This window comes from Mirounga leonina, unplaced genomic scaffold (genome assembly GCF_011800145.1).
Source record: "Mirounga leonina isolate KUSES-001 unplaced genomic scaffold, KU_Mleo_1.0 Mir_125, whole genome shotgun sequence".
Classification (NCBI taxonomy): domain Eukaryota; kingdom Metazoa; phylum Chordata; class Mammalia; order Carnivora; family Phocidae; genus Mirounga; species Mirounga leonina.
In genome coordinates this window covers 30,956,939-30,969,760 of record NW_023270305.1, presented here as the reverse complement: position 1 = coordinate 30,969,760, position 12,822 = coordinate 30,956,939, and the positions used below count along the sequence as shown (strand labels likewise).

The window sequence follows — 12,822 nt, the reverse complement described above, 5'->3', positions numbered from 1 at the left end:
TTAGATGCTTAACTGACTGAGCCACCCAGGCACTCCTTGTCCTCAGTTACTTTGGACTTTAATTTTTCATGTTTTTTATTTTAAAAACTATTCATTTTTCTATCTTACATATATCTTTTAAGATGATATCCAAGCCTAAGTTTCTTTTTTTTTTTTTTAGTTTCTTTTTATTTCAGTTACTTATTGTCATTGCATTCTTTCACTTTCCTTTTTATAGCTTCTTTAGTTCATTTTATGTCAAGGGGAATGAGAAGATAAATGGTTTTAGCCTTAAGAGTGTCTGAGGCCTTCAGCAAGATTAGATCCTTATCTTTTTTGCTGCTTCATCTTGGAAGGACTCTTCCACTACTCTGAGTAGAATCTCTATCCTTTCCAAACTGTAAAATCGTCAGTTAACCCTACAGACCAAGGTCCATGGGGCATAATTTATCAGACTATGAATAAAATTGTATCACCACCATCACCATCATCATCGTTATCTTCAAACAAAACCCACAACCAAATAAATTCAGGGCCAATCTGACATGGAATCAGATTTGACCACGGTAGGAATTTGAAGCATGTTTTACAGTAATATTGGAGAGCTGCTTCCCCTAATAGCCATCTACAAATAACGTCTGAACTTTTTTTTTTTTAATTGACAGAAGGGTGAGAACTGAGCACCTTGAGCAGAAGTTACAGAGTCATATTTCTGTTCAAAATGAAGTGTGGAGGGGGTAGTCTAGTTAGAGCTCAAGCCATCTAAGAACTAAGTAGGCCTTGGAAACCTTTACCTTTATAGGTACCACCTTACAATATATAAAATGTAGTGTTTGCTTACCACTTCTGAATGAATTTTTATAACTTAGCTATTGTAATTGTTATTGATTTCCATTTTGCATTTTTTTTTGTTTTAAGAAAATTTTGGGACTATTCAAAGGTGTTAGGAGTCCCAAACCTTTTCCTGGGTTACCTACAAGCTTTTAGGCCCTTGACACTGAGCCTCTATTGCCTAATGGGAGACTAGGGCTGCCAGTGCTGTCTGGAGATGGAAAGGCTATTTCCAAGGTTGTGTAGTTCCTGATAACAACCTGGCAGAGATGATGTCCATGGGGAGTGGGGCAATAGAGGGGAATTGGGTCGTTTGACCCTGAAGATCCCTTCTAGCGTGAGATTCTATGGGTTGTATGATTTCTTCAGTACATGTGAAGGAGTCCAGTGCAGCACCAGAGGGGTGCTGGGCTAATATAGAAATGGAGCATATTCTGATTATTATTTTATTTTAGCATTAAACACAAGAAATGACATGGAAGTGGTGCTCATGAGCAGTTCTAGGAGCCAAAAATACTATTTGATGGTTCCTTTTTTTAACAATCCTAGACATTGTGAATTTAGAGTGCATCTAGCTTTTGGGTTCATGGATCCTTAACTAGGGAGAGACCTGTATTTGGAGGATCAAAGTTTATGTGGATGTGCATCCATGTTTTTTACTTCCAGAGAGAAAGTCTATAGCTTTCATCACTTTCAAAATCACTTTCAACCCAGAAGAAGGTTGAGACCCATTGAATATATTAAATCCTCTCTTACAGATTGGGAAACAGGCTTAGTGAGATGACAGGCCGTCCCCAGGTCATATGCAGACAAGTCATAGGGCAGGACTGAGATTCCTGGGATCTTGCCTAGCCATCACTTTTCACTGCCCCCCCCCCCCCCAGGTGGGTCCAGCATTGCCTACTTAATTTCTTCTTTTCTTGTCAGTCCCGTTAATAATATTTAGTTATAATAAAAGAAACGGTACCCATCCATAAATTTCAAAACAATCAGAATCTGGTTCTGGGACCTGAGAAGGGTTAGATCCAGAAACTAATAGGTAAAAAAACAGGAATATACATGTGATTACCCAGGAAGAAAAGTGCTTATAATAACAAACCAATGTATTTGCTTCCTACCATTGCTGTAACAAATTGCCACAAATTTTAGTGGCTTAAACAACACAAATTTATTACCTTACACTTTTGAAGGTCAGAGATCTAAAATGGGTCTGAAGGGTTATGTTTCCTAGACTTTTCCAGTTTCTACAGGCTGCCTGTATTCCTGGGCTCTATCTTGAAAGCCAGCAGCATTGCATCCTTTCCCCTTCTAACCCCCTGCCTCCTTCTTAAAAGGACCCTTGTAATTACATTAGACCCACCAGGATGCTTCAGGATTATCTCCCCTTCTCAAGGTCCTTAATCGTAATTACATCTGCAAAGTCCCTTCGGCCACGTAGTATAAAATATTCACAGGCCCTAGGGATTAGGACAGTGACATTTTTGGGGGGCTATCATTCAACCGATCACAACCAATAAGATGAATTTTCATATTAATCCAACTCATCACAGAAGATGTTAAGAAGGATCAAGGATAGTGGATTTTTACAAAAAATTTCTATAAATAGAAACTGGACTGGATCCTCACTGATTCTGCTGAAAGAATTGGAAGTGCGCAGGAGATCATGCATATGTGTGTAGGAAAAACCAAATGTAAGAACATAAGAAAAAGTAGAGTACTTTAAAAGAAATTAATGCCAGCCAGGCTTTTTTGAAAATTGGAGAAGTTATGAGCGTCAGATCCACTGGAGAAAGCTGGGCTTTTAGCCGCTATAATTCTATATGGGCCTGTGGGAACACCAGGATTAGCGTGGCATACATTCCAACACACTGTGGCCTTGAATCTGATAACAGCTGGTGGGTGGGTGGGTGGTGAGGGCAACTGGTGCTATAAATGGAAATCATTTAATAAAGGGATTAGGGAAATTCCTGAACAGTTAGTTCAGAAAATGAATGAATCACTGTTTGTTATTCAACTTAACAGTGTTAAACATTTACACTTGATGTTCAGAAAATGAATGAATCACTGTTTGTTATTCAACTTACAGTCGTTAAACATTTACACTCCATGTTGAGGATAACCATAGCAGATTTAGAAATATGTCTTTATTTTGTTTTATATTTAAGTAAGCTCTACACTCACAACCCTGAGATCAAGAGTCACGTGCTCTACCGACTGAGCCAGGCAGGCACCCTTAGAAATATGTCTTTAGTTTGGCACTTTTAGTTGCAGAGATAAGACACAGTGAAATGTCACATGACCTGTTACGTGCTGTATTGCTAAATTTTATGAAATAATCCTTAAATGTAGAAGTTTGAGAATAATTGCTTTTTCAATATAAATTAAATCAAATGCCAGGTTGTCCCCACAATGATGTCATCTTCAGTCATGTGCATCTGAAGATGTGTTTTGAGCATGGGAAATGTGGTTCCATCACAGCCCCAGTGTGGGAAATGCAGACAGGTCTGAGTGGGGTGTGTGAACTTCGTCGTGTGAGTTGTGGCAGAGAAAATCTTGAGAATTGCCACTTTAATATAGAAGAGATGTTAAAAATAAATAGGCAATACCTAGATCTGACCTAAGGAAGCAGTATCACCTAACTTCTTATGCTCAGGTATGTATAGTACAAACATGAATCCAGCAGTGCCCTTATGGGTTGACATAGGCCATTTAAAAACAACATTAAGTAGATGCCATGGGGAAAAGGAAAATGAGTCTCCCAACCCTGGGCATGTGTCTCCTCTCTGCAAAAGTCTTCAGTGGCTCCCCTTTGCCTGGAGAACAAGGACATACTACTGAGAGTAACATTCCAGGTCCCCCCGTGTCTGGTCATTGTTCCAGCATTATTTCCCAGTGTGGTGTATCCTATGATCTTGTCAGATAGCTACTCCTGTCTCCTATTCATGGCTGCACCCCCCACATGGACGCCTTGACTCAAGCCAGTGCCTCTCCATGGAAGAACTTGACATTGTCTGAGTACAAACTCAGCCCATGTTTAGAGAGTCAGAACAGTGCCTCCTTCCCTCGTAGATGACTGACTTCCCAGATTCCTCGCCTCCCCCACCTCAGTGTCAGTTCGGTCTCCCTCCCTTGAACCGTGCAGCAAGTTACCTGCATTCCTGAATGGCATGCCTTACCTTGCTTATATGTGTTTATGCCTCAGCTCAGCCTGGGGCCTGCTCGAAGGCAAGGTTTGTGTCTTGTTAATCTTTAAGGCCCTCTATTACCAAGTTCAATGCACAGTCCATAGTAGATGCCCAATAAATTCTTGCAAAAGGAAGGTAGAGTGGAAGGAACAAAGAAGGAAGGAGAAAAGGAATTGAAAATATTGTAAAATCGTCTGGGTACTTGAGGGATGGGGTGTTCTTTAAGACCTGCTCCTTTCCCCTCCACTTTTGAGGGAAGAGCCCCTGGCAGGTCGAGAGTTTTTTTTAGCAGTCCAGAAAGCCAGAGTTGTTGGTTCAGTCCTTTCTGGCTCTGTTTTTGGAGGGCTTGTCCACGTTGCAGGCACCTTCTCTTTGCATTTATCTGTCCAGTAACTGGTTGTTTCCATACAAGGAGCTGAGCAGCAGCTGCCCGTCAAGCCTCTTGACTCTGACAGATGACATTACCCAGGACAGGACTGCAGAGCAAGGAGTGAGTGGGGACCTGCTAGCCAGGGCTGCAGGCAGAGCTCGAAGGTGGGCTTTGACAGCTTCCTTTGTCCTCTGTGCTGGGCACAGTGGCAGGCAGCAAGAACCCCTATAAGAATAATACCCCTGTGAGGACAGGGATCACTATTCTGTATTGTTGTTGTGAAGGTTTAACAAAGGAGAATTGCTTACAGCATCCCTTTGAAAATTGTAGTGTTGTGAAAATGGGAGTTAATATCCTCGGAAGAAAAATGGGACTTTCCAAAGGTCACCTGGCTAAGCCTGGCTGGAAGAAGCATCTTTCTCTTGGAACCCAAAAAGTGGTTTTAGGACTTCCTGTCTTCTGGATACTCTCTCTCTCTCTCTCACTGGGGGAAGTAAGTAGGAGGGGAGGTATTTTTGTCAGAGAATTCCCTGCCCCTCCAGCAGGGATTCTCCTCCAGCGGGGAGGTCTTAGTGGATGCTGGAGGAGAGCAGGAGCTCTGAGATCACCTGGCCTGACCTCTTCACGTGACAGATGGGCAGGTGGACCAGGCTGACAGCTCCTGAGCACTCATCTTGTGCAAGGCTCTTTGAGCTGGCAACTTTACATTTCATTTAATCTTTAAAATCACTCAGAGTGGTGGGATTTTGGAACTTCTTTGTAATTTTCTTCTTGCTTGAATTTCTTAAAATAGTAAGCATCTTTCATTAACAAGTAATATTCATCTGTCTAAAAGATTTCAAGATCTAGGTGTTGTTATTCCCATTTTCACATAGGGAAACAAAGGCTCATGAGGTCACACAGCTGATAGCTACTGGAATCAGGAGTTGAACCCAGCTCTGACTGACTCCAGGTCTGACCTTCCATAATACCCATTCTGTCACCAATCAGGGAGATGGAGACCAGAGGGACAGGCTTTTTTTTTTTTTTTTTTTTTTTTTTTTAATTAAACTCTCCCTTCCAGGGCAACCCCTTCAGGTCCCCTCCCTCCTTGGGAGCTTTGTACTATCACTTTGCTATCACTCAATAAACCTTGCTTTGCTGCCCCCCCCAAAATAAATAAATTAATAAATTAATAAATTAAACTTCCCCTTCCTGCCTGCCTGATACTTTCGTGCATACCCCACCAGAAGGAGCAGGTTTTCTCTCATCTCTATATTCTTGTTACTCAAAGTTACAGCTCAGCATCATCTAGGAACTTGTTAGAAATGCAGAATCTCAGGCCCCACTCCAGACCTACTGAATTGGAACCTGAATTTTAACAAGATCTCTGGTGATGTGTATGCACACCCAAGTTCCAGAAGCTCAGCTCTGCTTCACACACGTCCCCCTCCTCCTTCCCGGTTCCAGCCTCATGGCTAAGCCTTATTGGCAGGAGATGTGATAGAGAGAAAGCTCAGCTTCATCTCAAGGAGATCTAAATTAGGAGATAACTCACAATGCTTTTCACCAGGATTTAAAACTTGACTCTAGGCCCTAGCAAAATTGTAGGATGGATTATAAAACGAGTGTGTGAGCCTGTAGAAAATAGTTTGGATAGTTTGGTGGCTAACATTTGGAACCAACTATGAGTTCACTATTAAGAAAAAAAAATCATGCCAAATTAATCACATGTTCTTTTTATGAGAAGTAATTAAAAATTCATTATAGCAAAGTGTTTGTAAAGACTCTCGTGAGACAATATGATGGTGAAATGTTGTTGAACTGATAGCTGAGTTGATTAAAGGACTGATAACTATATATATAGTGATTGCAGAGGTCTCTCCATTACCCATTTTGGGGTGAAGTCTTTACACTGCAGAAGAGGGGCTCTGTCTCCAGCCTTCTCCTGGTCACAGTGGTTGTTAGTGACTTGGAAGACATGAGGGGCTTTCCACTAGAATTTCTTGTGTACATTTTATTGCTATTGTTTATGGCAGATAGATTATAATCAGGCCCCATTAGAAGTATATTAAGTCAGTTCTTGGGATCCTGGAGGCAGGCTCCAGGACAGATGCATTGTCTGCCTTTGAGCCAGGCTAAGAAAATTTGAGCTTCGTAAGCAGTGTGGACCAAGGAGAGGGCAATGCCAGAGGTCCATCTCCAGGGCAGACAGTAAGGAGGTGTTGTCTGAACAGAATTTAAAAACAATAACAAGACTGACTTTTAAAAACCCGACTAAAAGATTTGTGTTTTTATTATCACCATGCACCAGCAATTCTAAACAATGTCAAGGATAAAATACTCTTCCTTGGAAAAAAAAAAAAATCTACGTTGGTCTCAGTTCAAAACAATTGCTGTTGCATAAACTTCAAATTAGCACATTTTAAAATCACATATCCCTCAATAAATATTGTATTCTTCCTGGCAGTTAATCTGGAGGATTCTCAGTCATCTGGTCGACCCCTAACACCCATGCCCTCCACCACGGGTTTGTTGCAAGAGCAAGTTCTAAGGTTCTCAGTTGCTTGAGCTTGCACAGGCCATGATTCACGTCTCCAGTCCCTGTGCGACTACATCTTCCTGAAGTTTGAATATATTAGAAATAAGTAGAGCCCACAAAGATGAAGCAGCAGGAACTTCTGTTATTCTAGGTGACCACCTGGAGTTTGTGGTTCTTTTTAAAATGTGAAATGGGGCGCCTGGGTGGCTCAGACGGTTAAGCGTCTGCCTTTGGCTCAGGTCATGATCCCAGAGTCCTGGGATCGAGTCCTGCATCGGGCTCCCTGCTCCTTGGGAGCCTGCTTCTCCCTCTGCTTCTCCCTCTCTCTCTCTGTCTCTCATGAATAAATAAATAAATAAATCTTTAAAAATAAATAAATAAAATGTGAAACAGAGAAATAGTGTGAGAACTGCAAAGCATAATATTTGGTAGGTGCAAATTTCAGTTTCCACATGAAATGTGTCTATGAATGTGCATATATCTGTATGAATAAAAATATGAGGATATTATGCTTGAATATTCTAAAAATATCAGTTTGGGTGTAAAATGGTAGAGCAGTGGGGGTTTGTTCCCTGATGGGCACACCTAGAGCAGATAGGCATGGAGCTCCATCCAGCATGATCATGCTTACTTCTAACTCTCCCCTCTCCAGGCTATTTCCCTTTCTTTCCTGCCTTGGATTTGTATTCCTGGTCTAGGTCCTGATACCCCAGAGATGGGCATCTGCTCCTCCTTACCCTTCCCAACCTAAGACTTGCTCTCAGACTTGTAGATGACTTAGGGCTCAGCATACCGATAGAAGTGATGGCAGAATGAAAGTTCAAAATGATCCGGACCATCTGGAATACTATCAGCTAGGGATAAAGGGGAAGGCCCCCACTTCAGGTTAAAAAAATTCAACGTCATGAAGAAATTTTGGGGAGTGGTGGATAGGTTCACTGTCTCGGTCATGGTGATGGTTTCACAGGTATGTGCATATGTCAGAGTCTATCAGATTAAAGGTTTTGGTTATGTATGTCAGTCATACCTCAAAGCTATTTTAAAAAATGCAGCATCATATGGACACATCGGGGGAAGCTCTACTTGGCTGCAGCACCTTTAAGAAAACTTCTCGTGACTAGATTTGTTATTTGATCTTAAATAACTGTGAATTTTTTGCTGAAAAAGTTAATGGAATCACAATGTCCAGATCCAGAAAATGTGAATAGCACCACACCTGGATGCTGTACTCTGTTCTGGGCACCATAATTATAAAGCACTGTGACCCAGCATCCACCCTTGAGTAGCCAGGAGACAGAATTTAGAGCCTCATTGGGGTCCAAATTACTTGGCTTCTTCAGCAGTTCAGTCTCTGCTGATGAACTTCACATTCCTGCCAGAGAAGGCCATCTTGACTTGAGGCAGATGTGAGAAATTCATAGCTTCCCATCTCTAGGGGTTTGTTGATGCCCCTAAATGGTCAGGGTCCCTGCCTGTGTGTTGTGCTCTGCTGGAGTGCTCATAGCAAATGACCTTCTCAAGCAGGGGAAACCCCCTGTGGCATAGCTATGATGCGCTGCTAGTGTAATTCTACCCTTCCTCTCTCATTGGGAAAGCTTAAGGGATTGCAGGGGAATGAGGAAGACTTTATTATGGGGATAACCTTGAACCTGCTCTAAACTTGTAAATAACCACTAACCTTCCATGCCTGTGAGTATTTCATGATTAATAACAAGTTATTAGCAATGCACCTCACAGCAAATGGGGACACGGCAGTGTGTTGAGTTGGCCACCCAGAGACTGAAAACTGGACTCCAGGAAGCCCAGGACCTAGCTGAGAGCAATAGCCCATGCAGTGCCTTCAGCTTGGCTCTCTGTCTCTGCATTTCTTTCTTTCTTTTTTTTTTTTAAGATTTTATTCATTTATTTGACAGAGAGACAGCGAGAGAGGGAACACAAGCAAGGGGAGTGGGAGAGGGAGAAGCAGGCTCCCCATGGAGCAGGGAACCCGATGTGGGGCTCTATCCCAAGACCCTGGGATCATGAACTGAGCCGAAGGCAGACGCCTGATGACTGAGCCACCCGGGTGCCCCATGCCTCTCTAGTCCTTAATACCATCCTGGGACCACAGGGTCTGGCCTTTGGGCTGATCCTTGAGCCTGATGCCCTGGCATTGGCCGCTGGATTTTGCTTGATTGCCCTGCTGCACCCACCTTCCTTTGGCTGCAGGGACCCACTGTGGGCACACCGGGACCAGAATGGGACTGTTGAAGGGACTGGGAGAGTTTTCAACTTTGAGAGGGGAAATGAAGGGGAGTCACAGCAGCGGCCTTCAAATTCTTGAAGCACTGACCTGCCCAGGCCTGTTCCGCAGGACAAGGATCCAGACAGAGAGCCAAATTAGATGACCGAGTATGTTTCTTGGGAAGGCAAATTCGAGCCTATCACAAGGAGGAAATCTGCCGCAATTAGGACTGGCCAACAATGGGCTAACTGTTCTTGGATGCAGTGCGCTCTTTTTCACTATGGGAATTTCAAAAGGGCATGGTTAGGGACGGACACAAGGGATTTCTGCACTTGTATGTTCTATTGAAAGTTCTTTTTTCAGGTTCTAGAATTCTGTGATTCTAAAAGCCCCTGTTTTCCTATACTTTTGTGATCCCTCTTTAGACTGTAAACTCCAGCCCAAGTTTACATTTCCCATTTTTCCCTGCTGAGCTTCTTTTCATCATTGCTCTGCTTCAGTGGCCAGGATTTCTTTTTCACACATTGCAGAGATATTGAGATATTGCGTATCATACCAGATTTCACTCACTCTGGGTTTTTGGTTATGTCTTGAAGTACGTTTCCTTCATGTTAACCTATGCCCTTTTCTGCCTGAAAGACGGCTCTCACCTGGGAGACACGCAGCTCTCTCTCGGGAACACTGGGGGCTGGAAGCACGGGGTAGGGAATGTCATCTTCCTACACCTCTCTCCCTCTCCCACTGAGTGGGCAGGCACAATCTTCTGTGTCACTGCCACTCGCTCTCTGAGCCAGGAGAATGCAGTGGATGACCTCGCTGACATCAGTGACCTTGTAATTGTTACTCTTGCAAAACACACAGAACTGTGACATATATCACAACACGCGGACCTCATTTTGTGTAAAATATATCATGTTTCATGTTCCCTCATATTGTAGATAGTTATGAGTTTTATTCTTCGGGGAAAGGGTCATTGCGTTTCAAGAATGAGAAGGTTATGTCACACAGAGCACTCCCTCCCATGCCATGGTGCCAGGGACCTGTGGCTTTTGGCGAGGGGACCATGAGGAATTTTCACCCAGTCCCTTGGCCTGGAAGACTTCCTGGGCTCCTCAGGTGTCTGCTCCAGTGTGTTCCAGGAACACCCCATGGGTCCACTATCAAGCCTCCTCATGCAGGTTCACTTGCCTCTGGTGGCTTGTGTATTCCCAGTGCCTACTGCGTATGGGTCATAAATCTACACTTGCTGAGTTAAATTGAAAGTCTTATAAGCAGGGTCTAATAGTGTCTCCCACGTTGGGGCCCAATGTCTAGTGCAGTCCTTTTTTGCTGTGCCACCCCAATCACTTGTTTCTCCCTCCATTTCCAGCCTGGTTAACTTTGTGTGCCATACCTGCTTCAAGAGGCAGGAGAAGCTCCATCGCTGTGGACAGTGCAAGTTTGCCCACTACTGTGACCGCACCTGCCAGAAGGATGCTTGGCTGAACCACAAGAATGAGTGTTCAGCCATCAAGAGATATGGAAAGGTGCCCAATGAGAACATCAGGTCAGAGCTGGGCCCTGGGGTGGTACTTAGGATTCCCAAATGTCAGGTGGAGAAAGGCCTTAGTGATGAGCATTCCCAGGTCCAAGGAGGTCAGGCTGAGCGCAAGTCAGGATAGAGCCTCAAGGAGACTGGAGGGGGCACTTCTGTGTCTGGGAGCCCATCTAGAACTGGGTGTCGCAGCAGCCATTCCAGTCCACGGCGACTGGCTGGAGCTGGCTGCAGACCTGTTCTCAATCCCTAGTGTTTAATTAAAAAAAAAAAAAATTGATCTGCCAGTGTTTAAAAAACTGGGAAATTCCACATTAAAAAAATTAGGATTCTATTGAAAAAAAATCTGAAGATTTGGCAAAATGAGCTAGAGCTCAAGAGCAGCAGCTACCTTTAAAAAATGAAGAGCTGTTTTAAAAAAAGTTTTTATTTAAATTATAGCTAGTTAGCATAGAGTGTAATATTAGTTTCAAGTGTAAATATAGTGATTCAACACTTCCATCCATCAGCCAGTGCTCATCACAACAGGTGCCCTCCTCAATCCCTATCACACATTTTCCCCGTTACCCTCCCTCCCCTCTGGTAGCCATCAGTGTGTTCTCTATAGTTATATAGGAGCATATCTGCAATCATCAAATTATGGAAGCAGTCCAGGTGTCCCCCAACTGAAGAATGGACAAGGAAGATGTGATATATATATATATATATATATATATATATATATATATATATGTATGCATGCGCGTATACAATAGAATATTACACACCCATAGAAAAGAATGAAATCTTGTCGTTTGCAACGACATGGATAGAGCCAGAGAGTATTATCCTAAGTGAAATAAGTCAGAGAAAGACAAATACCATATGATTTCATTCATATGTGGAATTTAAGAAACAAAACAAATGAGCAAAGGGAAAAGAAAGAGAGAAGCAAACCAAGAAAAAATGCAGAGCTTTTCAAGCACCATGGCCCACTGGTCCCTGGGCTTGTGCACACTGCCCTCTGCACTCATTACACGCAAAAGGCATTTGCAACAGTTAGTGGCGACCCTGGGCAGCTGTGGCCAGAAATCTTAGGGCCGACACCGCCAGGTAGGGCTGTGGGTCAGTGCTTGGGAAGTGAGAGTGGAGAGCAGAGGAGATGCGGAAGGTCAAGTTGGGAGCATTTCACTGGGTGTGTAGGGTGTGAAGTTAAAGTACAGAATGGAATCATCATATCCTAGAAATTTTTAAGAAACTACAAAATGAAATGGCTCAGTCAGCCTCCCCATCCCCCTTAGTTCCATCTGTTGAACTCCTGCTTCTTTAAAAAAATGTTCTTTTTGGGGCGCCTGGGTGGCTCAGTTGTTTAAGCATCTGCCTTTGGCTCAGGTCATGATTCCAGGGTTCTGGGATCAAGTCCCGCGTCGGGCTCCCTGCTCACTGGGGAGCCTGCTTCTCCCTCTCCTTCTGCCTGCTGCTCCCCCTGCTTGTGCTCTCTCTGTCTTTCTCTGTCAAATAAATAAATATTTTTTAAAAATGTTCTTTTGTAATTTTATTTTAATTTTTTTAAAAGATTTTATTTATTTATTTGAGAGAGAGAATGAGAGAGAGAGAGCACATGAGAAGGGGGAAGGTCAGAGGGAGAAGCAGACTCCCTGCTGAGCGGGGAGCCCGACGTGGGACTTGATCCCGGGACTCCAGGATCATGACCTGAGCCAAAGGCAGTCGCTTAACCAACTGAGCCACCCAGGCGCCCTTATTTTAATTTTTAAAAAAATTCAGCTTTGTTGAGGTATAATCGACATAAAAGATTCTTTAAGATATTTAAACTGTACATCATGCTGACTTGATATATGTGTACATTGTGAAAGGATGCCCCCCCATCTAGTTAATTAACATGTCTATCACATGACATATTCATCCTTTTTATTTTTAAGGGAAAACCTTTATGTTCTATTCTCTCAGCAGATTTCAATGGTACAATACAGTGTTATCAACTATAGTCACCATGTTTTATATTAGATCCTCAGACCTTATTCATCTTATAGCTGAAAGTTGGTGCTTATACTAGCCTCTCCCTGTTTCTTCCACTCCCCAGACCCTGGCAGCCACTTTTCTGTTTCTCTGAGTTTGACTTTCTTTCTTTCTTTTTCTTTCTTTCTTTCTTTCTTTCTTTCTTTCTTTCTTTCTTTCTTT

At 43.0% G+C, this 12,822-nt stretch overlaps 1 protein-coding gene across 2 annotated transcripts in view; it reads left to right on the top strand.

Annotated features, from left to right (window-relative positions):
- Positions 1–12,822, top strand: part of SMYD1 (SET and MYND domain containing 1) — a 35,879-nt gene that overhangs the window by 5,237 nt on the left and 17,820 nt on the right. For both annotated transcript variants that reach the window (XM_035001103.1, XM_035001102.1), the window contains exon 2: positions 10,480–10,656. In XM_035001103.1, coding sequence (XP_034856994.1) covers positions 10,480–10,656 — 177 coding nt within the window. The remainder of the gene's footprint in view (positions 1–10,479; positions 10,657–12,822) is intronic.